At 38.3% G+C, this 27,334-nt stretch overlaps 1 protein-coding gene across 1 annotated transcript; it reads left to right on the top strand.

The window, feature by feature from the left end:
* Positions 1–78: 78 nt before the first annotated feature.
* LOC119905143 (neuronal acetylcholine receptor subunit alpha-2-like) lies at positions 79–26,329 on the top strand. The gene is made up of 8 exons (XM_038721896.1): positions 79–209; positions 8,661–8,812; positions 8,942–8,986; positions 9,073–9,182; positions 10,173–10,392; positions 12,117–12,619; positions 23,749–24,211; positions 24,310–26,329. The coding sequence occupies exons 1-8, from the start codon at positions 146–148 to the stop codon at positions 24,433–24,435; spliced, it is 1,683 nt and encodes a 560-aa protein (XP_038577824.1). The 5' UTR covers positions 79–145; the 3' UTR covers positions 24,436–26,329.
* The last annotated feature ends 1,005 nt before the right edge of the window (positions 26,330–27,334 follow it).

The raw sequence follows: 27,334 nt of genomic DNA, 5'->3' as shown, positions 1-27,334 counted from the left end.
GAGGGAGGTTGTGATCCATCCAGCTGTTAGAAGACGAAAGGCTGGTTTAGAGATGAACAATGAGGAAATAAAGGCTGAACACTTCTGAGACAGCCTGAGCTTCATTTTGATAAAACTGGGCTCTGTTGTGATTCTGTTGTTTCAAATGGAACGGAAGAGAGATTTGACGCGGACTTCAGCTCTGTACTGCTGGATCCTCATCAACTCCGGTGAGTGAGACGGTGCGACGGGAAACACTGATGTTCTTGTAATTAACAAGAAGCACTAAACAGATTGATGTCGTAACTTTGTCCTATTTTTGGGGACTTTATACAACTTTATCCTATTTCTACTTCTAGCGGTATGGCATGTGTGGTAACGTTACTGGGACAAGGAGGGTTATTTCATGTCCCTGATGGTGGGAACGATAAAAACATTTTCTTAATATAAATAAAGTCGCTGAGGGTCTAAAAAAGGTAGGAAGTGGACCAGAGCTGCACCAGATACAATGACTAGACGCTGACGGACAATAGTGGTTAAGTGATTATTATAATCACAATTATTGCTGGGGAGAATTCAGTAGTTGCTGGATATTTGGCTACCCTTCCTACTAAATTGACACCCTTTAATTTGATTAAAAACACTACAGTTTTGGCTCATTAGCAGAGAAAAAGGTGTGAATTTGAACATGTTTTTCCTGAGAGCAGGGAATGGTCTTAAGATGACAGAAAAACAGAGTTACGTTTCAGATGGAGACCCTACATCCAATAATGGCAAGAAACTCAACCCACTGACCTTGTATGAGATGAGGTGTAGAAGTAATATTGATTGGATTTGGCTTAAGAATTACTATTGATTAATTGATAAATATTGACATGGTTACTTCTTGAGAACAAATGTGGTTTGTATATAAGATCATACTTGACATATTCATTTAATAAATCTCATTTTTGATTGTTTAATATGAATCACAGTGTTCCTGTTTAAAACACCATTTGTGTTTAGAAAGAAATTCAAATTGAAACTGGATGAACACACATGGTATGCTGTTCACTTTCTGGATAGGAAATGAGAACCTAGAAGATTTAGAGTATCTTGGTCTGGGGGTGTAGTTTCAGCAGCTGAATGATCATAAATACTAGAGGAATATTATAGGAATACTACAGACAGCTGTATCTCTATGATCCTCTCACTCTTTCGTGACTACATAATGCTACTTTTGACTTTGCTCATAAATGTAACACAACATGGTATAGTATTGACTTTTTGTAGGATATAGTTTAGAGAATATTAGAATTATTATGTTATGCTACTTCAGCACCACAGACAGCACCACCCCCTCATCCTCTTCAAATCACCTACTGGCTGTCTGGTTTATTGAACTAATTTGATCAGGGGCCGATATTTCATGTCTATGGTCAATTCGCCATAGTAGTACATCTCTTTCTCTCCTGGGTATATGAAGTAATTCAAGAGAAATGTTTATTCCTGTGATATTTATAAAAGGATTAATTAGGTGATTCTGCCACTTAATAGCGATATTGTAGTGACTTTATAATGTTTGGAACTATATTGATCATACAGTCATAATCATGTAGCATTAATCTAACTTTGACAATACTATTCCACTCAGGAGTATATCAAGAAATATGTTTAACGTGGTACTCATTTGGTGTTTGTGTTTTTCCTAAAAGAGTAATTCTGTGGTTCTGTAGTGACTTTATAATAAAAATAAAAAGTATAGAACAAAAATAAGTTCTTATGCACAATGTTGAAGCATGACGTAGGTTAAAAGCACTAAGCCTCTGCCACTTTTCAGACTTACATGAAAGTTGTGTAGATTTACTTATTATACAGTAGGTATTACACATGTACATTTTGACTTAAATACTTACTACATTCACTCATCTGTCTTCTTTCCATTTCCCAAATGTCTAAAAATAAAATTCCATATTAGAGTTTAACAATGTTTAGGCATTGTGGTTATGATCATGTTGTTGATATATTGTGTAAATATTTTATTTAAATTATTCAGAAACTCTATTAACATTTTGGATGGCACAAAAATCAGTTTAGGTGTCACTTTAAAGATGAACAAGCAACAGTGTTGCATTTCTTAATTAAACTGAACACTAAAGAAAAAAAACCCATATAATGGTTGATGACATGACTAGGAAGAGTCCCCTTTGATTAATAAGCCCATACAAACTAATTCAGATATCCATTATTGTTCTGCTGATGCCTCCATAAAAAAAACCCACAATTAATGTGAGTGCCTATGTACCATATTCTAATTTTAGAAGCCCATTTTAAGTACTGATTATTAAGTAAAATGTCATGTTGAGCTGGTATGGACAGGGACTTTTCTATACCTCAAGCGTTTAACAAGATTATTTTGTGTAAATAAGATATAGCAGGGTCAATGTCATAAAACAGGGAGTTTGGATGCAGAAATTAGTGTTGGAAAAAGTCCCGATGTTGAATCCTGGGACACAAACTGCTGTGTAATCCCACAACATGTTTCTCCTCCATTGGCAGAGCCTCACCTGAAACAAAATTTTGTCGGTTATAAATAGCCAATATAATCACAAAAACTGGCATTACATACATTTGCACAGTTTGTGCTCTTGGCTCGCTGGTTCTTGCACTGGCTAATCCTAAATTGCTTGCCGGTGATGCCAGATTGCTTGCCAGAGTTCAAAGCTGTGTGTTCAGAGAGACAGAGGGAAGGAGAGATCCTAAAGTGAACCGGAGAAGAAAAAGATATTTTAGCCACATGTGGCCTCCACATGTTCATTTAACCTGCAAGATAAATCAAATCACATCAGACACAAAAGGTCGAACACCGCAGAATTAGAGGTTTATTCAAGCATCAATCTATGAGTGATGAGTGCCGGAGAACTTTGCTAAGTGTTGATTTTTACAAAGTTAAATTATCTCGGAACGATTTTGCTGTTTAACATAAAATTAAATGAAAGTGCAGCAGATCACAATCTGAATCTGTGAAATTTTATGAACAATAAAGTTCAGGTAATTGCTTCTTTCCAGAGAGAGGATACAGTATCACTCAGCTGCAATAGCTTTGCTGTTGTAAAAAGAAGGAAATATGAGGGGTAAAGTGGAGAATAACCATTTAAAACCTTGGAAGGAGAGATAAGTGAAGAGGTACAGTAAATCATAGACAACTGTCGATAAAACAAAAGCAGCATGAAGAACACCACAAAAGACTTGACATCGACACTATAATTAAAATAGTGAAGTACATGAAACAAAATAAAGTTACACTAAAACTGGCTGGATTTGCTGGATTATTAAAAGAATTATTATCAGAAAAAGTTATGGAGGAAATGAAGACAACCTTGGTACTACTGTGTTATAAGGCAGGCAATATGTTTTAACTAAAGACTTTATTAATGGTTAATACATAATTTAGTCATGCTTAATAGATCAGTCATAAGCCAATCATAGGAACAGGTTTGGGATAGTTAGTCATGAAAGGCATAGTTTGACATTATGGGAAATCCAGTTATTCGCTTTCTTGCCAAGACTTAGGACATGACAGGATCGATACCACTATAGCCAGCAGTCAGTTAGCTTAGCTTAGCATAAAGACTGGAAACGGTAAAACAGCTCGCCTGTCTCAGTCCAAAGGTAACAAAATCTGCCTACCAGCACTGTTAAAGTTTACCAATCTTGATGTTATAACTACATACACTAACTGGCCACTTTATTAGGTACACCTGTTCAATTGCTTGTTAACACAGATAGCTAATCAGCCAATCACATGGCGGCAACTCAATGTATTTAGGCATGTAGACGTGGTCAAGACAACTGGCTGAAGTTCAAACCAAGCATCAGAATGGGGAAGAAAGGGGATTTAAGTGACTTTGAACATGGCATGGTAGTTGGTGCCAGACGGGCTGCTCTGAGTATTTCAGAAACTGCTGATCTACTGGGATTTTTACACACAACCATCTCTAGGGTTTACCAGTGGCGTGGGGTGGGGCAAACATTTGGGGAAGCCAAGCAAGAGGGGATGTCCTTTTGGAGGGCAATTATCTAATTTATTATGCTATTACAGTGCAGGGTATAATTTTACACAAAATTTAATCATACTTTAAAGATTCGCACTATCTGTTATCAATACACACGCTGAAAGTTGCATTTACCTACACCTACACTCTCTTTCTAACTCACTCAGTCACTCTCTCTCACCCCAAATAGCATACATAGCCCGCTGCTTATAGTGCACAGTACAAATAGGCTACGGTTATGAATAAAAGAAGCATTCACAAGCTCAATCAGAAGACGTTTGAAGTTTTACATTAGCAGTGGTGCATGTATCAAATAGGTCTACATACTTCTTAGTTAATGCTTGGCCAAATGTTCATAACACAACATCACTCAAGACTAACAACTGAGTACCACACCAACAGTCTATAAACAATTAGTCAGGTAACCTGGCCCAGTGCCCTGTGGAAGGTGCTGTCTGTGGTGCTCATTATAATAATAATAATAATCTTTATTTGTAGAGCACTTTTCAAAAACAAGTTACAAAGTGCTTCAACAAATGCAAAGACAACAATACAATACCCAAAAGACAACAATACAAGCAAGAAAACATTGAAAAGACCAAAATACACGTTTAAGATAAATATAATAAATAAAATAGAATAAAATAAAAGGGATAAAATAAAGTCAAATAAGATCGGGAAAGGCTCTCCTATAAAAGTATGTTTTAAGAAGGGACTTCTGACTCAGCCAACCTGATTTCCTCGGGCAGGCTGTTTCAGAGCCTTGGGGCCCTGACTGCAAACACTCTGTCCCCTTTAGTTTTCAGTAGAGACTCTGGAACAGACAACAGACCTCTGCCCGAGGATCTCAAGGTACGTGCTGGTGCGTATGAGACTAAAAGGTCAGAAATATAACAAGGCGAGAGGCCATGAAGAGCTTTAAAAGTGATCAATAAAATTTTAAAGTCAATTCTAAAACACACTTGGAGCCAGTGTAATGAAGCTAAAATAGGGGTGATGTGGGCATATTTCTTTGTTCTGGTTAAAAGCCTGGCAGCTGAGTTCTGGACAGTCTGGAGTCAATCAGTAGATTTTTGGGTTAAACAAGTGAAAAGGCTGTTGCAATAATCCAGGCGTGATGAGGTGAAGGCGTGTAAAATGGTCTTGGTGTCCTTAAAAATTAACATAGATCGAATTTTTGCTATATTTCTTAGATGATAAAAACATGATTGAACAAGCTTTGTGGTGTGCTGCTCGAAATTTAAATTACTATCAAACCAGACACCAAGGTTCTTTGCAACAGGCTTAATGTGATTTACTAGGGAACCAGCAGATGGCAGTATTTGTTTTGCCATCTGCTGGGACCCGATGACCAGGATTTTTGTTTTGTCTGAGTTCAGCTGGAGGAAATTATTTGACATCCATTTTTTAACTTCACAAAGGCAGTTGTTAAGTGAACTCAGCATTCCAGGGTCTGTGGATCTGACGGGCAAGTACATTTGTGTGTGAGCATAAATATGAAAAGAAATACCATGTTTATGGATAATATGTCCAAGGGGAAGCAGATACAAGGAAAACAAAATGGGTCCTAAGACCGACCCCTGAGGCACACCATATTTAACTGGACAGAACGAAGAGACAGTTGTTTACAGACACGCAAAACTTCCTATTTGACAGGTAGGATGAAAACCATTCTAGGGCCGTACCAGAGATCCCCACCCAGTGCCTCAGTCTGTCTAACATGATGTTGTGATCAATGGTGTCAAAAGCAGCGCTAAGGTCCAGGAGTACCAGGCCTCAGCACATACCTTCATCAGCAGACATTAAAAGGTCATTGGTGACTTGAAGCAGGGGTCAGTGCTGTGGTACTTCCTGAAACCAGATTGAAACTTTTGAAGTAATTTGTTATTTTCCAGTACAGTGAGCAATTGTTTGGACACAATTCTTTCTAGAATCTTTGCAATAAAAGGCAGTTTTGAAATTGGTCTAAAAGTTTGTGGGAGGGAGGGATCTAAACCAGGTTTCTTTAAAAGCGGGTTCACGAAGCTGTTTTAAAATAATCAGGGACACAACCAGTAGATAGGGAGCTGTTAAAAACAGAGATCAAATGGGGCCCAACAGAATCTATTACTTTCAGTAAAAACTTTGTAGGTATTACATCAAGTGGGCTGGAGGACACTCTCATTTGTGATACTGTTTTTAAAAGCTCAGACAAGTCGATGGGATAAAACTGGTTAAAACGGTCTTGTTGCTGGTGAGGGACCTCTGAGTAAGAGGCCGTGGGGGTAATAGAGGCTCTGATTGACACCACCTTATTGGTAAAATAAGATAAAAACAATTCACAGTCATCATTACTTCCAGCTGAGGCACAAGGAGGGGTTGGGTTTACCAGCTGATCCACAGTCTTAAACAGAAACCTGGGATTGTGTTTATGTGTAGTAATGAGTTCAGAAAAATAGTGTGTTCTCGCATCCTTAACCATGTTATTGTAGTTAATTAATAAATCTTTCAGACTGAGGTAATGGACTTGGAGACTGGAATTTTTACATCTGCGCTCTGCTTTCCTGCATTCCCTTTTTTGGCTGCAAATGCTGTCATTTATCCAGGGTTGCTTACTAGCTTTAGACGTAGGCCAAACCTTTAGAGGAGCAGTAATATTTAGTGACAACAAGCAGATATGATTGAAGTGATCGACCAGATTGTTGGTGTTGGAATCAGACAGGTGTTGGCTTTGGCTCTGAAAGAATGTGCAAAACTTTGAAACACTTTGTTCATTAAAGATGCGAAACACACGGAGCTTGGTGAGGCGGCATGAGTAACAGGCGAATCGCAGCTAAAAACAATACATCTGTGGTCAGATATGGTCATGTCCACTAATTCCACAGAGGAGATGCTGACACCCAGGGTAAAAACCAAGTCCAGTGTATGACCACGGTTATGTGTTTGCCCTTTGACATGTTGTTTGAAGTTAAAAGAAGTGGCCATATTTAAAAAGTCAGTTGCATTAACATTGTTGGGGTCATCAACATGAATATTAAAATCGCCACAAAGAACAATTCTGTCATAATTTAAAACCAGAGTAGATACAAATTCAGGAAGTTCCTCCAGGCGGTTTTGGGTGGGCTATAAATTATAACAAATATGATAGGTTGCAGCCCTCCAACTTTAAGAGTGAGAACTTCAAAGGAGTTAAATTCATCACAGCGTACGTCACGCTCAGTAGCACACCACCACGACCACTGACCCTAGGTTGACTAAAACAATCATATTGAGACGGACAGAGTTCAGCTAGCTGAACACAGAGAATGGTCTGAAAAAGAGAAAATATACAGTAAGCGGCAGTTGTGAGGAGGAAAATTCCTTGTTGATGTCAAAGGAGAATGAGCAGACTGGTTCCAGATGACAGAAAGGAAACAGTAACTCAAATAACCACTCGATTCAACCAAGGTATGTAAAATACCATCTCTGAACACACAACACGTTGAACCTTGAAGCAGATGGGCTACAGCAGCAGAAGACCACACTGGGTGCCACTCCTGTCAGCTAAGAGCAGGAAACTGACGCTACAATTCACACAGGCTCACCAACACTGGACAATAGAAGATTGAAAAGCGTTGGCTGGTCTGATGAGTCTCGATTTCAGCTAGGTAGGGTCAGAATTTGGCATCAGCAACATGAAAGCATGGATCCATTCTACCTTGTATCAACGGTTCAGGCTGCTGGTGGTAGTGTAATGGTGTGGTGGATATTTTCTTGGCACTTTGGGGCCCTTAGTACCAACTGAGCATCGTTTAAACGCCACAGCCTACCTGAGTATTGTTGCTGACCATGTCCATCCCTTTATGACCACAGTGTACCCATCTTCTGATGGCTACTTCCAGCAGGATAATGCACCATGTCACAAAGCTCAAACCATCTCAAATTGGTTTCTTGAACATGACAATGAGTTCACTGTACTCCAGTGGCCTCCACAGTCACCAGTGAATCCAATAGAGCACCTATGGGATGTGGTGGAATGGGAGATTTGTATCATGGAGATGCAGCCAACAAATCTGCAGCAAGTGTGTGATGCTATCATGTCAATATGGACCAAAGTCTCTGAGGAATTAAGGCAGTTCTGAAAGCAAAAGGGGGTCTAATCCGGTACTAGCAAGGTGTACCTAAGAAAGTGGCTGGTGAGTGGATATGACATTTGAAGTATTCCAGGGTTCCATGTGCAACAAATGAGATACCCACATGGATTATAAGACACTAAATATATCATTCATATATATCAACATACACATACAACTCAAGTCTTTTATAATCATCCAACAAGAAGTCCAGGTAATTTTACTAAAAAATCAAACAATGAAGTATTAAATTGGCTTAACCTTCAGTCTTATCTATTTCACGTGAGCAAATGATGACAAGTTAATATTATAATTCATAACGTCTGCAGTTGTAAATGTTAATAAGTAGATAATAAATGTATTTTGGTTCAGATGTCAGTAGTTTGGAGATGTATTCAACTAAAGTAAATGTCAAATAGAGTTTAGTGGCCTTGTTCTTCAAGATGTGGCTGTATCATTAGGTTTTTGGATTATAAGACCCTGAAATCCAAATCATTATGTCTGCAGTCATTTTGCACCAGAAGTGATCTCCCCTCTCTCCCGTTCTCTCTGCCAGTGCTGGCTGAAGACTGGACACGTGTTCACACTGAGGACGAGCTATTCAGGACCCTGTTTGGAGGCTACAGCAAGTGGACGCGTCCGGCGCGAAACATCACCGATGTGGTCATCGTCAAGTTTGGCCTCTCGATCGCACAGCTGATAGACGTGGTGGGAACACACACACTTTTATTGTTGTTTTCTAAATATTTTGTAGTTTATAAGCAAGTGTCTAAAAGTTAACACCACTGAACACAACTGTATCTGCCACTCACGGACTGTTTTTTTACTCCAAAACAGGATGAGAAAAATCAGATGATGACGACCAACGTGTGGCTAAAACAGGTATGGAGAAAATTGTTTGAGTGTGATTCTAACCAAATTGTACTAGTATCTAAAATGAAAACATTATCCACAAACTGTGCTAGCAGGAATGGACTGACTACAAGCTTCAGTGGAGTCCCTCCGACTTTGACAATGTGACGTCCATTAGAGTTCCTTCTGAGCTCATCTGGGTGCCAGATATTGTGCTGTACAACAAGTAAGAAACACACGCAGTTGCACATTTAACACCAAACAACTGTAGTTTGCTCCAGTTGCACAAATCCACCTTATTGTTACACTTCATAATAGATTCATTTTCAGAATAGAAGCATGTCAAAGTGAAGTGAAGGCCAAGAGGTAATGTCTTTGCATCATGCAGTACTAGTTATATGATCTCAGGGAATTTTGCATGTTCTGCAATCCAAAGATTAAAACTAAAGTATGCAAGCAAAGAGCACTTCAGTTGAAGAAAGTCCTATTTTTAAGTCTTGTTTCTTGACCTCTGCTGTGTAAAAGAAAAAGTTTATTGTCATTTTCCAGATTTAAATGAGCGCACACACACAAACACACACACACACACATATACTGAATTTAAACAAAAATGACTTTGACTTTCTGTAGGTGGAGCTGGAAATTATCTTGAGTGATCAATTATCCGCTTGATCCATAACAATGTCCTCATCCGCTGAAGAGCGTATGAGGAAGGAAGGTCGCCTATATGGAGCCAAACAGCTTCACGATACCATAGTATTTCTGCATATTCCTGCATACCAATTTGGCGATACATGCAAATTATCCTGTTGAATAAATTACCCTGATTCCATTGCGGCTGCACAGAGATCTTGCATCACATAGTTTCAGTCTGGTTTCCTTCCCTCAGGCCCCGAGGAAGTATTAATTCTGAAATCTGTCTGGATGGTGACGAAACTTTCTCCTCCTTCAGCATTTGTTTAAATGAGCTTGCATCATGTATACGGTGTCGTTAGTAATCAATTATTAAAGATTGCCTGTGTAAATTGGGCATAGCTCGAGGTTTATTGGTTTACTTTTTGAGTTTGAAACATAATGAGACGGAAACATGGGAGCCTTGTTCAACAAAAAACAAAAACAAATCATCACCTTCATTTTCATTATCTTCATTCCTTACTTCTTTTCAGTATTATCTTGCCTTTTTCCTACACTTTTACCTCTCTTCTTCTTTTTCCAGTGCAGATGGAGAGTTTGCTGTCACCCACATGACCAAGGCCCATCTGTTTCACACCGGGCGTGTCCGCTGGGTGCCCCCAGCCATCTACAAGTCCTCCTGCTCCATTGACGTCACCTTCTTCCCTTTTGACCAGCAGACCTGCAAGATGAAGTTCGGTTCCTGGACGTACGACCGCGCCAAGATTGACCTGGAGCCCTTTGAGAATGCGGTGGACCTGAAGGTAGGTGGAAACGGATGGATGTTCGTTCTCCTCCGTCCTTTCTTTCTCCTTTTTTAATTTTGTGCCATTTAGCCACAACTGTTCCCTTGTGATTTGCCAGTTAATGTCTGCTAATGCCTCTGTACCTCCTATCTACGGTTCACACGCGCTCTTTCCCAACCATTTTGTTTTGCAGACTGATGCCAGCTAAACGCTCTGTCTGGTTACTGTTTAATTAACAGAATATTTATAATTTCTAATAAATGTTCTATATATCGTCAATAAATATTTGGTTTAATTCATTTGAATCACGAACAAATTAGCACTTAATTTTTTTATTAAACTATTTATTTTGTTGAGGAAAAGGGACTGAAAAAAGTTTTACTAATCATATTCGTTACATTTTTTTTATCATAATAGTTTTGAATGTTCTCCCTCCGATTTGTTAAGTGATGCACTGTTTGGCATCAAGTGTTTGTCCCATTCTGACCATAAAGAAAGATTAGCCATATAATTAACCATCTTCAATTCAGTCAAGAGCAAAAATCAGTCTTTAAACTTGAAAGAAATAATGATTTGACATTTATCATGATAATTATCCATATCTAATGATTTGAAATGTTTTTATCGTGATATCGTGCATTAAGTTCTGGTGAAAACAAAACGCAAATGCAAAATGCTCAGGTTTTCATAATGGTGTTTGTTGTGACTTTCAAAGCAGAGGAGTTAAATATAAGTTAGCCTGATGAAGCAGTTTTTAGCGCAGTGTTTAGCACTACTTTAATGTCACAAACTTAAAATTTATGCTGTTCACCAGAAAATCTGTTGGCAACTTAAAGGTGTAAACTTAATTCACATTTCTACTAAAGAAAATTGTGAACTAGCGACACTGTGGCTATAGTGAAAGAGATGTTTGTTGGTTTGTTAAAGGTTCAGTGTGTAGGTTTTAGTGGCATCTAGTGGTGAGGGTTGCAAATTGCTGCTCACCCCTCCGTCTGCAAGTGTTTAGGAGAATCTACGTTGGGGCCACGCTCTGTCGGATATTGTGGTAAATAATATGTGTGGTCCTCCGTTTGTCCAGATTTCTTGACTCTTCTTACTTCTAACAAACCAGACAACTCTTCTACTACTACTACCACTACTAATTCTTCTACTTCGTACGTATTCAACGGAGTGACAAAACGCGCTCTGTAGAGTAGTTTGTCCCTTAAAACCACTGAGAAACATGGCGACCATGAAGAGGACCAACGGTGTATGTAGATAGAAATGGCTCATTCTAAGCTAATAAAGACATAATGGTTCATTATGTAAGGTCTTTATACACCACTGAAAACATAGTTATGGATATTAAATTGCATTTCTGTCAGTATATCCTCCTATATATTACCTCCTAAATATTACACACTGGACCTTTATGTTGGGCCACTACTTTGGTCTGGAGAGAAATATTTTGACACCAGTTGAGGAGATCCCTCAATCTTTCCCTGAGGTTCACATTTTTGGTCTTCAGTGAAATGTCTTGACAAATATTGGAATGATTGCCAGGAAATTGGTGCAAACAATCATGTTCTCCTCAAGATGTAATGGTGATCCATTAACTCCGTCTGTATCATCCAGCACCATTAACAGGCAGGATTCGTCCTCTGTGGACTATGAATGTCTGTACAAAACTTCATGGCAAACCATAAAAGATCAGCTGCCCTGGAGCCACTCCACCAGCTTGGCTAAAAATATCTCATTTCTAGGATTACTGGGAGAGCGGAGAGTGGGCAATTGTTAATGCTGTGGGCACCTACAACACCAAGAAATACGACTGCTGCCATGAGATCTACCCTGACATCACCTACTACTTTGTCATCCACCGCCTCCCTTTGTTCTACACCATCAACCTCATCATCCCCTGCCTCCTCATCTCCTGCCTCACCGTTCTGGTCTTCTACCTACCGTCGGACTGCGGCGAGAAAATCACACTGTGCATCTCTGTGCTGCTGTCGCTCACCGTTTTCCTGCTGCTCATCACGGAGATCATCCCATCCACGTCGCTGGTCATACCGCTGATTGGGGAGTATCTGCTCTTCACTATGATTTTCGTCACGTTATCCATCGTCATCACTGTGTTTGTGCTGAACGTTCACCACCGCTCGTCAGCGACTCACACCATGCCTCGTTGGGTTCGGAGGCTTTTCCTCTCGGCGGTGCCACGCTGGTTGTGCATGAAGCGTCCAGAGCATGGTCTCAGGCCTGTAAGGTGAGTAAACAAGGAGGTCCTCGATGTTTACTATATAAATACCATAAATACATAGCTGTGTCCAAAAACATTCGCTCAGTCACTTCCCACATAATAGTCAGTGGTTACACTAGTTTTTGGAGTGAACAGTGAGTTTAGATTTTGGATGGTCATTTACATCATTGACAGGTGTAGTGTCACAATGTAAAAAAGTAATGCACATGCCATGGATACTGCCTTTCTTATTCAATCAAGATGATTTTTGAGAGCACTATGCAGTCCAGAAATTTTCCTGGAACCATTAAAAAATTGGCAGACAAGCTAAATGGTCTGTATTTCCTAGTCTTTCCGACCACTAAAAGTGCTTTACACTACATCACAATCACCCCATTTACTCACAATGACCATGCTATCAGGAGCAATTTGGGGTTCAGTCTCTTGCCCAAGTACACTTCAACCGGGGGAGCCAGGGATTGAACCACTGACCTTCCTGTTAGTGTACAACCGCTCTACCCCCTGAGCAACAGATGCGCCATAAATACAGTAAATATAGTATATTTTATACTAAACAGGAAATAAGCGTGGACATGGGACAAGTTCATTTTCTTTTTTTGTTTTCTAAAATCCAAAAGCACTGTTTTGTTTAGCCTAAGCCATTTTGCATGTGCAAACATACCAACTGTAATTTTTTGGACTACACTTTTGATTAAATCTTGACCACTTGCACAAAAGGCTGAATACTGAAGCTCTCAAGTACTGAAAACTGGCGTTGAATATCTGGTCAGATTTGCCATCTTGTATAGTCATTCCTTGATCAGATAGCTGTCAGGGTATGGAGGACCAATTCTGAGATAAAGAGAAATAAATACCGAAATAAATAAATGCTCAGTAAATAAATAAGCATCCGATTATACGCTCAAACAATAAAGTAGATAAATAAATGTAGGCAGTAATTAAATTACAATAAGACATAAATGTATATATCTTTTTTAATTAGCTTATTTATTTATTCACCTTTGTAATAATTACCTTATTTATTTATTGTCTGTTATAATCTTAAACTTTATTTATTAATTAGAATTTTTTAAATGTATTTATTTAAGTGTGTTTAAATATTTTTTTCAGTTTTATTCTTCCTTTGCATTTCTACTCTATTTATTTCTTCAATGGTTATATATACCTGCCTCCTCTTTTTACATTTCTCTATGCATATCTGCTTCATTATGCGAACGAGGAGGGGCTATGTTTCAAGGGGTGAAGTTCTCCCCTATTAGTGGACCAGTCAGAGACTCTAAACTCACACATCAACAAGCCTTGCTCCCCACACAGTCATGAGAGATGGCTTTGTAACCAGCTACTCAATGGCTGGCCACGTCTATAAGGGGATAACTACCAAATTTGCCTGCTAGTAATAAATATTCGAGGTATCTAGATGTTTGGAATTAGGCCAGATCAGAAGATTATAGGTTTGCTCGCTGAAGCCAAAAAATTTAATTACAACGGTGAAAGAACAACACAAGGCACAGGAATAAGTTTAACTGCATGTATTAAATGCAATCCATAAGAAAGGTGAATAGCATTAATAAACAGTAGCAATTATGTGCAGCAAAATAGTAAAGTAGAAAAGTGGAATCCCAAATATATAGGGCTGTACATATCGATTATTTTTCAAGTCGATTAATCTAACGATTATTTTTTCGACTAGTCGATTAATTTAACGATTATTTTTTCGACTAGTCGATTAATTTAACGACTACTTTTCTAATAATTTTCTAATAAGAAAGAAAAGTTGCCTATTACTTGATTAACATACCAATTTATCCAAAATAAATATCAAAAACATTTTATTCAATCATCCAGATGAAGCACATTAGAATAATGACAATAGCAGCAAATCTTAAAATGAATCAAATTTCCACATCACTGATGTGTTGTGATAATAACAATAACAGACATTAATTAGGCTACAGATAGTAAACATTATTGAAACTATGTTGAATCAGCATTCTGCTCTCAACGCTAATTTAACTAAATCAACATCAGACTCTGATGTTGATTTATCATCATTTTGCACCATTTTTTAATATTGAAACAACGTTGAAATGATAGCGAACTAACAATCAACGTGACTTCAATGGTATTTCAACCAATCTTACTACTGAAACAACGTTGAAATCAAAGCCTAACTAAAAATCTACGTGACTTCAATGTTCTTTCAACCAATTTTACTATTGAAACAACGTTGAAATGATAGCCTAACTAACAATCAACGTGACTTCAATAGTATTTCAACCAATATAACTATTGAAACAAGGTTGAAACTATGTTGAATCAACATTCTGCTGTCAACGCTAATTTCATGTTGATTCATCATCATTTTGCACCCTTTTTTAATATTGAAACTACGTCCAAATCATAGCTAACTAAAAATCTACGTGACTTCAATGTTATTTCAACCAATATTACTATTGAAACAACGCTGAAATGATAGGCTAACTAACAATCAACTTGACTTCAATGATATTTCAACCAATATTACTATTAAAATGACGTTGAAACTATGTTGAATCAGTATTCTGATATTCAACGCTAATTTCATTGAATCAACATCAGACTGTGATGTTGATTAATCATCATTTTGCACCCTTTTTTAATACTGAAACAACTTTGAAATCTGAAATGGCGTTTCCCGTTCAACTACAATTCAATTATTTTTCAATCATGTTTCCCGGTCAACTATAATTCAATGACTTTTCAATCCTGTTTCCCGGTCAACTATAAATCCATGGCTTTTCAATATCACCAAATTTCCCGGTCAACTATAAATAGATGACTTTTCAATCATATTTCCCGGTCAACTACAATTCAATTACTTTTTAATCATATTTCCCGGTCAACTTTAATTCAATGACTTTTCAATCATGTTTCCCGGTCAACTATAATTCAACGGCTTTTCAATATCCTGTCATTTCTGGTCAACTATAAATACATGTAGATGATTTTTCAACATTGTTATTGTTACCCAGTCAACTACAAATCAATGCTTAATCAAATATAATCGGGGCAACTATAAATAAATATTATTCCAATGTCACGCTCATACATGGTCGTTTTTGCAATATTGATTCAACATTTATTTAGAGTTGAGATTTCAATCTCAACCATTCTGATGATTCAGATGGAAAATCAATATTTATTCAATGTAGTCTTGCTATCTGGGGCTTTACTTAAAACTTGTTTCTGACATGGATTCATTTCAATATTAAGTAATGCAGTATGATAATAAAATGTATTTCTGCATCAGTGAACACCTGAAAGGACTCACAGACTGTACTGACAGTCATAGATTGTCTGTAATTAGATTCAGCTGTTTTCTCGCTCATAAGTGGCCGTTAAATAAACAAAATATGAAACAGCTGATCGTTACATGACTCACGGTGTAACGTTACGTTACCATGACAGCAGCGGGGCAGAAATTACTTTTAACATGAAGGCAATAAAGAAATACTACGTGTCCTCGTGCTCATAATGTGCCACGCTTATGTGGAGACAGAAAGTAATCACGATTTGCGGTGCTGCAGTCTAGACAAAGTGCTGCGGGATACTTTCGTTTCGCGTTCGTGCTGCTTCACGTATTTGTGGACAGCAGCTGTGTGCAGCTGTGTGTTTCCAGTTCACAGAGCTCACAGAGCAGCACGTTGTTGAGTGTCTGTCTGAAATACTCCAAACTTTAGACGGTCGAAGGCGCGGTCTTGTAGCTGGAGCTTGTCCGGAATAATCCCACACCGGCTGCAGCGATGCGTCGAGTAATTGATTACGTCGACGAATCGCCCCAGCCCTACAAATATATATAAAAGTATAAAATTACAAAGTATCAAAATAATAAAAGATTGCAAGTGCACTCAAAATAAAGTTCAGAGTTCCTCAAGTCACTGATAGTGGATCAATGCGCAAGGTAATTGTCCTCCTCCAAGGAAAGCAAGTGTCAGTGTGCACAAAGTTCTACCTGACCCCTTAGGCCAACGGATTATAGATCAAGATTCTCCAGCTTAAGGTCTCTAGGTTGCAACCTCCTGGCTACAACTGGGCTCTTTATCAAGTGGGGGTTGGCTTGCCATCCAGTACTGGAACAGTTTCTCCAAGTTCTCCAAGGTCTCCAAGTTCTCTGAGGATTTCCACCGCCAGGCTAAAGTTAGACTCCACCAGACCGCGATCTCCCAGACTTTGAATCTCCTAAAAAACCTGACCTATATGGAATAGGTCGACATAAAATTACCTTGGAGCTAACACTGTTGACATTGCTGTCATAGGCTAAGGCTGGTATCAATAAACTCAATATTAATCACAGTATCATGTTTCTAGTTCAGTTGGACAACATATTAAATATCAACTATCATTTTGAAATAAAGTGCATAACCATAATACATAGTTATCATTAAGGTGCAAAATAACAATACATAGATGTAACACAAATACACAGAAAAACATTCAAAAGGCATCTAACAGCCCGGAATGAATGAAAGTTTATGAAAATCCAACCTCAATATCATTCACTAGTATTAAGTGTCTCAACGGCCGCTAACAGATAATACAGCAATTTAAAAACTCGATATAAAACACCGTTTCAAAACATATAACTTGACGGAGCTACTCCACTCACCACTGTTAGTAGTCTGTTTTATCGTTAAAAGATTTTTTAGTAAGTTAACAAGGATAAAACACTTTAGCCGTTAGCTTCGGCTACAAGCGCCGTTTACATTGAGAACAATGGGCACACAATGGTGGACATTAGCATATAGGCTAGCGGAACAAAACAAACTCACCAGTGCAATGGATCGGCACATTAGCATGAACATGCCCTCCGGATTAGACTCTCTAGTGTTTCTCACTATTGGTTACAGTCATAAGTCACAGAATTAAATATTAACACTTAAAGTTTATAATTAATGTACCGCTACGATGATTCAGCTACATCGGCGTCAGTTCCGGTCTCCCCCACTAGCACAAACCAGGGCCATAACTTCTTTCTTGACTTAAACTAAACAGCTTCTGGCATTCATTGATATTTACTTGTTGTGCATGTGTATGTGAATGTGTCTTAACATAACATGAGAATGTCAGTAATTATGAAAATAGAAGCATGAGAAAAAAATATATCCATACTGTAATGTGAGAGACCCGGGTTCAATCCCCAACTGTGACCCATTCACCATTGTGTCCTTGAGCAAGACACTTAACCGCTCGTTGCTCCAGAGGCGTGTGACCTCTGACGTATATAGCAATTCTAAGTTGCTTTGGATAAAAGCGTCAGCTAAATGAATAAATGTAATGTAATGTAATGCAATGTATAATACCTTACAGGAGCAGCCCCCCCTTCCCTCCAATATTAAACAAAAAAGATTTAATTAAATTTAAAGGGCTTTATTGGCATGAAGGTATCAAGAACAGTGTTTCCAAAGCATCAAAATACAATTTGTCAATATATACAGTAAGAAATGGACATGTTATGAGTTATAAAACAAAATACAAAGTGAATGAACACTGTTTGGTGGAACTCATGGATTTTGTAAGGCATATCATCAGGTGATGAAACAAACAAAACAGGTATTAATGATCATATACATTCAATATGTAGGTGGAAACAGAATGTTTGAGTGAAACAGCCTAACTCAGATTATAAGGTAAGAGAAGACAGTTTACTGACAGAATCATACTGATACACCATGACAAGAGAAAGCACAGCAGCCAGACACAAGGTAGAACTACTGCATCAGCAAGGTCTCTCCCAGGCAGCAGGTGGTGTGCACTGATCAGTCAAAATGTGTCTGTGTTCTGGTTAATAGTTTAGCCTATGTTCGTATTTAGGAATGAAGTTAATTCATTCAGTAACCATCTTCTAGTTACATTTCAACAGACCACACTGTGAATGCTGTCTGTCCATCACTCCCAGGATAGAATACACTAACTATAAGTGTAGTCAACATCGCAATCAATGCACATTATGCATTAATATTTACCGAAAATTGCTGCAAATTAAGTCGCTGCTGTAAATGTGTAACATTACGTTATGGGAACAGCCCCTTTTTCTTCCAAAATTAAACACAAATACTGATTAAATCTGTGTCTCCGCCACTCTCCAGAACAAATGTTAGTATATGTATGTAATGTAAGTGTCAACTCAGTAATCAGTGTCATATTTTGTTAATATTTACTGATAATTGCTGTAAATATAGCTGCTGCTGCTGTCCTTCCCGCCTAAACCCATTGAAACTGGTTGACAGCGCTAAGTTGTTTGGAACTATGGAGAGCTACATGAACCACGTGACCGCGTAGCGGCGAGATCAAAGTGTGTCGTAACTGTCTTATTTAACGGCCCTGGAACAAACGATTGAGACAGGGGTCTAAACATTCTATTGGCTAGGGTGTAGTAACACTCAGACTAATAGGCTAATGCCACAATAACAATATGCCCTTGTATTGCAATGTTTACAAGCGATCTTTTCAAAATAAAAGCATTTATTTAGACTTATATATAGTTTTCACATTTATTATCTAATCACATGTATATAATAAACCTATATTTATTGCATATTTATTTCACTCAGGACTTATTTATTTATTCTATATATTGCCAATTTTACCTCTGGGTTACAGATTCCTTTAGTGAACTGAAGTGATTTGCAACTCTATCTGAGGACAATTCTACCAGCCATGTCTTCCTTCCTTTTCGTGTTTTCAGTTTGCAACATACACGGACACAGAACTGTGGTAAAGGGAGTTTGTGAGAAGCACACGTCAGTTTGGAGCAGTGCTGAGCTGACAGGCACGTTAGAGACTTTGTTCTGTCACTTTCCCTCTTTAGAAAGACACGTGTTTCAGTCTGAGAGACTTATCTGCAGAGAGGCAATGAAGTCTTAATAGTACGCGATGCGAGTAGCACATAATTGATCAAATTACGTACGACACACATGCCACAACGTCTGGTTTTCAGTGTATAACACAGTGTATATACAGTATGAAAATAAGATTAATTGGATTATATTCACAGGAAGTATAAAACCTGTTACATGTCTCTATTAAAAGTAAAATAACACTAAAATGTTTGGGAAATTACTTTACTTAGATTGAAGTACTGCAGTTGTACATTGAAATACCTTCCTTTCTGATAGGAAGTCTTCTTGAGGTGCTATAAAAACACATTTCTCTTTAAATTCTGATTTGAGTTGTGAACAACTAGGACCACATGAATTAAAAAATGAAACATTTCACCGTCCAAGTCAGCTATAACACAAGGATTTTTCATTAGGCAACATACTGTACAGTATTTGTGGATAGATTTTGCCCCTATTATTATGCATTTCTTCTACATCATTGCATGATTTAGAGTAATAAGTTGAGAAACGGGTCTATTCTTTGTTCATCCTGCACTGCAGCAGCTAATAAAGCCCATTTAATCCCGAAAATGCTTTTCATTTAGGCAGGCTGGAACAGAAAACAACTTACCTTTCTCAAGTTATACAGTAATATAGTAATGCCACATATATGTATGAAGGTGGATCAAACAAAGCTAATCTTAAATGTCAAAGTAGAGAGGAGCCTAGTAGGCTTATTCATTTTCATTCTTTACACATTACACAAGATGAATAAACTATGCAGACAGTTGTGAAAAAAAATCTTGAATGGTCTCCACTTGTTATCCTGTAGTTATACAGTAATATTAGGGGTGTGGGCTGTCTTAAAAGTACCCACTGTTCTCCCATGCTCTATAATCACACAGTAACGATGAGATATGTGCTGTTCTCCCATTCTTCCTCTGTATCACACATAAACGAGCCATGTAAGGGGGACTATAAAATGAATTTATTTTATTATTTGGGGGTTAGGCTATTTTCTTTGTTGCTATCCTTCTTTTCTTCTTGTCCTCTGATGAATATGGTTATGGCCACCCGTGTCCACCTCCTCCTCTGTATTCTGTGCAAGACATAGCAGTACAGTAACTAGCCTACATTAAATCATTTTGACTGGTTAAGTGCAGTAAAGTTACCTTTAAATTGACTCCATTACCACATATAAAACATGGCTTAATAGCAATTTAACAGAAGCATAAAATTCTTCTTAATCATAACTGTCAAGATTAGTTTATTTGTTAGTCACCACCACTAGCTTAAGAGCATTAGCCTATTTGGCATTAACGCTACATAAATTAGCCTAGCGGCTAGCGGACTTTTCCTCTCCTCATAGCTTAACAAGTTACATGTATTATTCATAATATTTCTACTCACCGCTGGTTAAGTCACTGCCTCTCCCGCTCCCGACACAACACCACGGTTGAGTGTGTTGTGTCGTGAGCATTTACTGTAAATACTCGAATAGGAGTGCACTCCAGATTTAGTTGCGGCAAGCTGACCATGTGGTTCTCACAAACAACAGCTCACTTTCCTGCAGTTCTGTGTCCGTGTAATTCGCTAAATGAAAACTCTGTAGGTCAAAGCGTCCACACAAAAAAGAAGGAAGACATGGCTGGTAGTATTGTCTTCAAATAGAGTTGCTAAACACCTCACTTCACTGAAGGAAGCCATGTGACTGTGTGAGGAGCAAGCTTGTTGATGTATGTGCACGTAGAGTCGAGCTCTGCCGTCTGACTGATCCACCAATAGGGGAGAAGTTGACCCCTTGAGACACAACCCATCCTCATTTGCATAATGAGGCAGAAATGCATAGAGAAATGTAAACAGGACAGGCAGAAATAAATGCCATGGGGGAAATAAACAGGGTAGAAAATGCAAAGGAAGAATAAAACAGACAAAAATATTAAAACACACACATAAATAAATACATTTAAAAAAGGTAATTATTACAAAGGTGAATAAATAATGAAGTTAATTTAAAGAGATATATACATTTATGTCTCATTGTATAATTTAATTACTGCCTACATGTATTTTTCTACTTTATTTTTTGTGCATTTAATCGGATGCTTATTTATTTATTGAGCATTTATTTATTTATGTATTTATTTCTGAAATTGTCAGCATCAGTCCTCGATATCAGGGTCACTGAGTGCTGAAGCAGGTAACTGAGGTGTGATCCCAAATGCAGAGGCCTGACAGAATAGATCCAGTAAATCAGAATTAACACAACAAAAAACTCACTCATGAGCTTACATGAAGTAAGGCAGGCAAAGTCCAAATATGGAAACAGGACACAAAGTACGGACAGATTACTCGATTTACGATGAGGATAAGACAAAGACTAAACAGAACTGAGCACATTGTTGCACCTGTTGCAAACGAGCAACAGGTGAAACACATCAGGTAATCAAAAAAGACTAAGACAGGAAATAAAGTTCAAAGAAGAACACAGAGACGGATGATATGAAAGGAAGGAAGTAAAGCACACAACAACACAAGAGGATGGAATTGACAAGGTAAACAAAAAACACTGAACGCATGTGTCACAAGACAGAACCTAAATGAGAACAGAGAACAGGAACACAGAGACAGAGAGTGAATAAACAAGCGTGGGGCAAAAACGAGAATAAAACAGGCAAAACTGAAAGCCCAAACCCTAACAAATAGCTCCTGATTTAAACCTGCATGAACTGCTGTGGACACAACATTGGCATTTCATCAACTTTTAAATAAATATGGTGAAGTTGTTAGCAGAGATTGGTTCTCGGACTCGAGTCCGACTCAAGTCGCACACACAGTGACTTCAGACTGGACTTGAGACTCGTCCTCCAAAGACTTCAGACTTGACTTGGACGTCTGATGCGCTCGCTGTCCGTTACCTATAACCTGCCTACGTAACACGTAGTAGCTATCAGCTGCGCACGGCCACGCGTGAGAGAGGACAACAGCGGCAGCTGTTGAGCCATTCATCATAAACTTTGGCTTTAAAACTTCATACAACAAGGCCCAAACAAAGAAATGCTGAACGGTTAGGTTAGTAACCTGTGGTGAGTAAGTTAAACATGTTTAGCTCAGCATTGGCCATCTAACGTTAGCTTGCTTCTTGCTTTATCTACGACGTACAGGAGCTTAACTCTGACTGTCGTTAGTTTTAAAAAGATGAATGAGCGTTTGCTTGCCAAACATGTGGTGATCGATAACATAATCATTTATGTCCTGCTGGCTGCCACCACGTTAATTAACGGTGGCTGCAAACAGGTTACAGGTTTATTGTTGATCATGTAATGTTACAGTTTTATTTAGTTAACGTTACACTGGGCTTGAGTCTGGGGGATATGTTGACTTACACTAGTCTATAAGCTGTCATTAGTTTTAGATGTATTGTACATTAGGCTACATGGTTGTGCTCTGTAAGTGAAAAACAGGTTACAGGTTTATTGTTGATCATGTAACGTTACAGTTTTATTTAGTTAACGTTACACTGGTTTGAGAGTCTGGTGAATGTATATATGTATGTGTTAACAGTAGTTAATAAACTGTCATTAATTTGCATTGCACATTACATGGTTGTGCTCTGTCAGTGAGAAACAGGCTACAGTTACAGAATTCCTTATAGCTATGCAGTTTTATAAGCAGCCTGGATTGAACGCAGCAGGTGATACAACATTTGTAACCACGAGAGACTTGAGACTTGACTTGGACTCTAGCTCAAAGACTTGTGAGCATCTCTGGTTGTTAGCAAACAGCTACTTGTTTACACATATCTTGCTAGCAGCTAAATGCTCAACTGTGCTAGTCGCTATTTGCTAACTGTGACTGTCTGTCTGTGCTGTTTGGTGCTTTGCAGGGAGTGTACAGTGGGTTTGTAGAGCTTTTAAACAGCTACTGAGTTGTAAGCACTGATGAGTGGTGCCTAAACCAAAAAGGAAAACTGAAGGCGAAAAAACAAACAAACAAAACAATAAGAGTTGGGAATACTTATCTGTGTGGTCATCACCGTGAGCGACCCCCTTCCGCATACATCATTTGATCCATTGTTAATATAAAAATATTGATTACATGAATAAACCATTGTATTTAGGGAAAGCTCTTATACACTTAAGTATGGACAACATTTAAGAACTCTGGTTTCTTTTAAAAAATAAAATAAAAAAAATAAGTTTCTCATTTTGGCACTAGAACGGAAAAATATCTGCTTGCTGACATCTTGTTGTCTCCAAACTCATTTTGTTGTCTCAGGCGGCACCACCTGATTCATAAACTCCTCCCTGTCCAGACCCCAGTCCCCTCCCACAGCACACCGACCTGGGTCACTCACGAGTCTGACATCGATCTCTATGGTTACCAGGACGGCAACAGTTGCCACAGCAACCACCAGCTCGACTCCTTGGATGCCGGAGTTGAAATTCACTACTGCAATCTTCACGACTACACAAATACAGATCATCTGGGGAGGTTTAGGATGAAGATAGCTGGACGGCAGAGGATTTCTTCCATCTCTCCTCCTTCCCCTCCACTTCTCAGTTACACTCTCCTCCCACAGAGACAATCTACAGTCAGCTCGGACTGGGAGACCCCTCCTGTGGAGCATGGTTCGACCCAGAGCCGATTGGCCTCTGTGTTGTCTCCTGCAGTAGTATCGGCCCTGGAGGGGGTGGCCTACATCGCAGAGCACCTCAGAGCAGAGGATGCAGACTTCTCAGTGAGTGCTTGTAATGAGGATTATTATTATCCTTTCAAATGAATTTTCACCTGACATCCAGACATTTACAGTGTCCTCTTCTGTTTCTGTCTCTACAGGTGAAGGAGGACTGGAAGTATGTAGCCATGGTTGTAGACCGGATCTTCCTGTGGATGTTCATTATGGTTTGTCTGCTGGGAACAGTCGGACTCTTCCTGCCGCCATGGCTCTCTGGGATGTTTTAGAAAAATTTCTGGGCCGCCTCCAAGCAAAAGTACTTCTTGAACGACGCATCAATGAATCGTTGAAATAATCTATAGAAGCTTTGAATACTAAAATCATCGTTAGCTGCAGCCCTAGTATGTATAAAAAGAGACAAAACCTCACGTCTCTTAGGTTTCCTAGGAAGTAAGAGAACACATTCAACCTTATTTCTTTCTATTTTGAAATCTCCCAAATGCCATGCAACTCACTTAATACATGCTAAATTGAATATTTACTGCAAAATTACAGTGGTTTTTCTTAATTAGGGCTGCAACTAACACTTGTTTTCATTATCAATTAATCTGCATTTCTGCATGATAAATGAATCAAAGTATTGAATAATTATCAAAATTGTTGCAAGATTTTCACAAAAACAACAAATTTGTCACATGAATGAAAAAAAAATCAAAATGCTCAGCAGCAGAGTGACGTTTAAACACACAAGACATCTTCCAATTATCAATGAAGCAGAGAAGATGAGAGGGAAAGAAACAGTCCCTTAATATATAACTTTTAATGCCCTGATTGTCTAATTACACTATATGAAAGTAGCTGTCAGTCATAACATACTTTGCCTTCTCTTGGGTCCTTACTATCATGTCTTATCCATTATCATCAACGTGATATATGCACGCACATTCAACACAGCACTTTTCTCAAAACTAATCCCCCTAGGTTACCATTAAAAGTAAGAATGTTTTAGCTTTAAGCTAATTTTCATCTGCCCTTGGCAGGTCTCAATTAAAAAAATCAAAAGTGGCAAAACGTACACCTAATGGGTTATTAAAGGTCATGATACGATTAACAAGATGAGAGAGCAGAAAAACAACATATTAGATCAAATTAAACTTGTTTTATTATTGTTACTATTTTTTTCTCTTTAGACCTAAAAACTATTGAAATAAAACAAGAAATAATCACTTTTTGGTTGACCTTATTATAATCCATAGACAAGTTACTCTTCCTACCAAAGTGCCTGTGAAAGGTACTAACTGTAGATTATCAAGAGCATTCACAGTTGTAACATTTCAACGTGGTCCCCCTCAAAATTCCCTCATTGTATGGAATGAAGGATCATTTTACCATGAATTAAAAAGGAAAATTTTATTTGAAAATGGCAAGTACACACATCATAATTAAGTGTTGAAAGGAAAAACGAAATTCAGTTGATCTTCATGTATTAATTCATTAGTTTTTTCTTTAATTTACATTCAATCAGACTGCATGTCAATTTCTTTTCCCAGGTTTTGTTATTTAACTCACCCCGTGTCTCATTCTGACTGTGTCAAATGTAAAAAAAGACACATTTAAGACAAATCTGCACAATGCATAATTAAACTGCCACTTTATTGGCTGCTAAATTGCTTCTCTTGGCAGCAACCCTAACAAACATGTGTTGAATGTTTGTTTATCCTCTCACGTCATACACAGAGCATGTGAGTTAAAGTGGCAACAGAAATTATCAAGATACTCACTACGACAAATGCACTCGTTGTTCTCAGTGGCTGCAGGCAGTGTGGAGGCATTAAAGTGTGTCAGTACAGTGTAGTTCAGTGCGGCTATGCGGGGTGAATTTGACCATTACGTTGACTTGAAAACCATTGTGTACAGTTGAACCGATGTTTCTGTATGCTTAGCAACAGAAGACGTGTTTGGGGTAACTCAACTGAGCCGTTATTTATCAAACTTCTCAAAGTGCCATTTTAGTCTTAAGTGCTGCGAATTCCTGAAATTCACTCCTACTTAAACTTAAACTTAAGAATAAAAGTAAGTTATCAAATTTCTCAAAGCTAAGAATCACTCTTACTCTCCCAGTTATTTAAGACAGCTCGAGAGGTCTCTCAAGTAGTTAGGAGTTGCCAGTAGGGGCTTGTGACGGCACTGTGGAGACAGAGAAATGTGCAAATCTTTCAGGAGAGGAATATTGTTTCTGAATTATTTGACGAAGCACAGTTAATAAGACGGGGTCGGACAGCGCAGGCATAATCCTTGTCGGCGAATTGATGAGGGATGTCATCTCACCACTGACTTTACACAGTCATGCGTTTTCAGTTAAATTGAAGGTGGTGATGACGCTTCGTTTATTTGTCACAGGACAAACGCGGCAATGCTGATGATTGTGGCCGTCACAACCATCAAGAAGCCGAATAGTCATGGAAACAATTATAGCACTTAGGCTACAGCTCCACACATTGTCACGCGTTTCATCGACTTCCCAATAACATCCCCCGTAATCCGACAGAAGCAAACACAGTTCGTGCAAATAGCCGGCCATACAGGAGTAGTAGGCGCATTTGACACTGCTCATATAGGCTAAAGATAAACTTTTTTATCTTTCATTTATTAATGTGTAGGCCTATATCATAATGTATTACCTTGAAAATTCTTTATTATTACTCTTAGGAATTTCAGCATTCAATGTGAATTTATATGAGAATATTCTTAAATAAAGAAATCTATTCACTGATTGGTCCTTGGCCACATCGTCATCCAAAATCCTGTTTGCGGCACAGCATAGTGTCGTAAATCAGCACTAAGACTGACACTTAAGATTTAGTCCTACACTTCACTCACATTAGGACTATGATGTTTGTACGATGTATTATGATGATTTGTTTTACACTTAAGTCAGTTCTTAGCAGTTTTCTTATGAGTAATTCTGAGAAGCTTGATAAATACAGGCCCTGATCCCTATAAAACACCTACATTATAAATTTTACTAAGATCATTACTGAACAGATACAAGAGTTTGAATATCTAACAAGCATGCCAGAGTTTATGCAAGTTTTTGCTCATTTTACTACAAGTCACACAGAAATAGATGACAAACTAAAGGAAAAGTTTTCATTGACTTTAACATGCTTATATGCTTGCAATGAC

This window comes from Micropterus salmoides, unplaced genomic scaffold, assembly GCF_014851395.1.
Source record: "Micropterus salmoides isolate LMB-PRFRI ecotype aquatic unplaced genomic scaffold, ASM1485139v1 Ms_hic_scaffold_1, whole genome shotgun sequence".
In the NCBI taxonomy this organism is placed as follows: Eukaryota; Metazoa; Chordata; class Actinopteri; order Centrarchiformes; family Centrarchidae; genus Micropterus; species Micropterus salmoides.
This window is presented reverse-complemented; position numbering and strand designations above follow the sequence as displayed.

Bases quoted from the DNA above. Each gene is read 5' to 3' on its own strand.
- LOC119905143 (XM_038721896.1), top strand. From the start codon at position 146: ATGGAACGGAAGAGAGATTTGACGCGGACTTCAGCTCTGTACTGCTGG. The intron at 210-8,660 runs GTGAGTGAGACG...TCTCTCTGCCAG, and splicing joins CTGGATCCTCATCAACTCCG to TGCTGGCTGAAGACTGGACA. The intron at 24,212-24,309 runs GTGAGTGCTTGT...CTGTCTCTACAG, and splicing joins CAGAGGATGCAGACTTCTCA to GTGAAGGAGGACTGGAAGTA.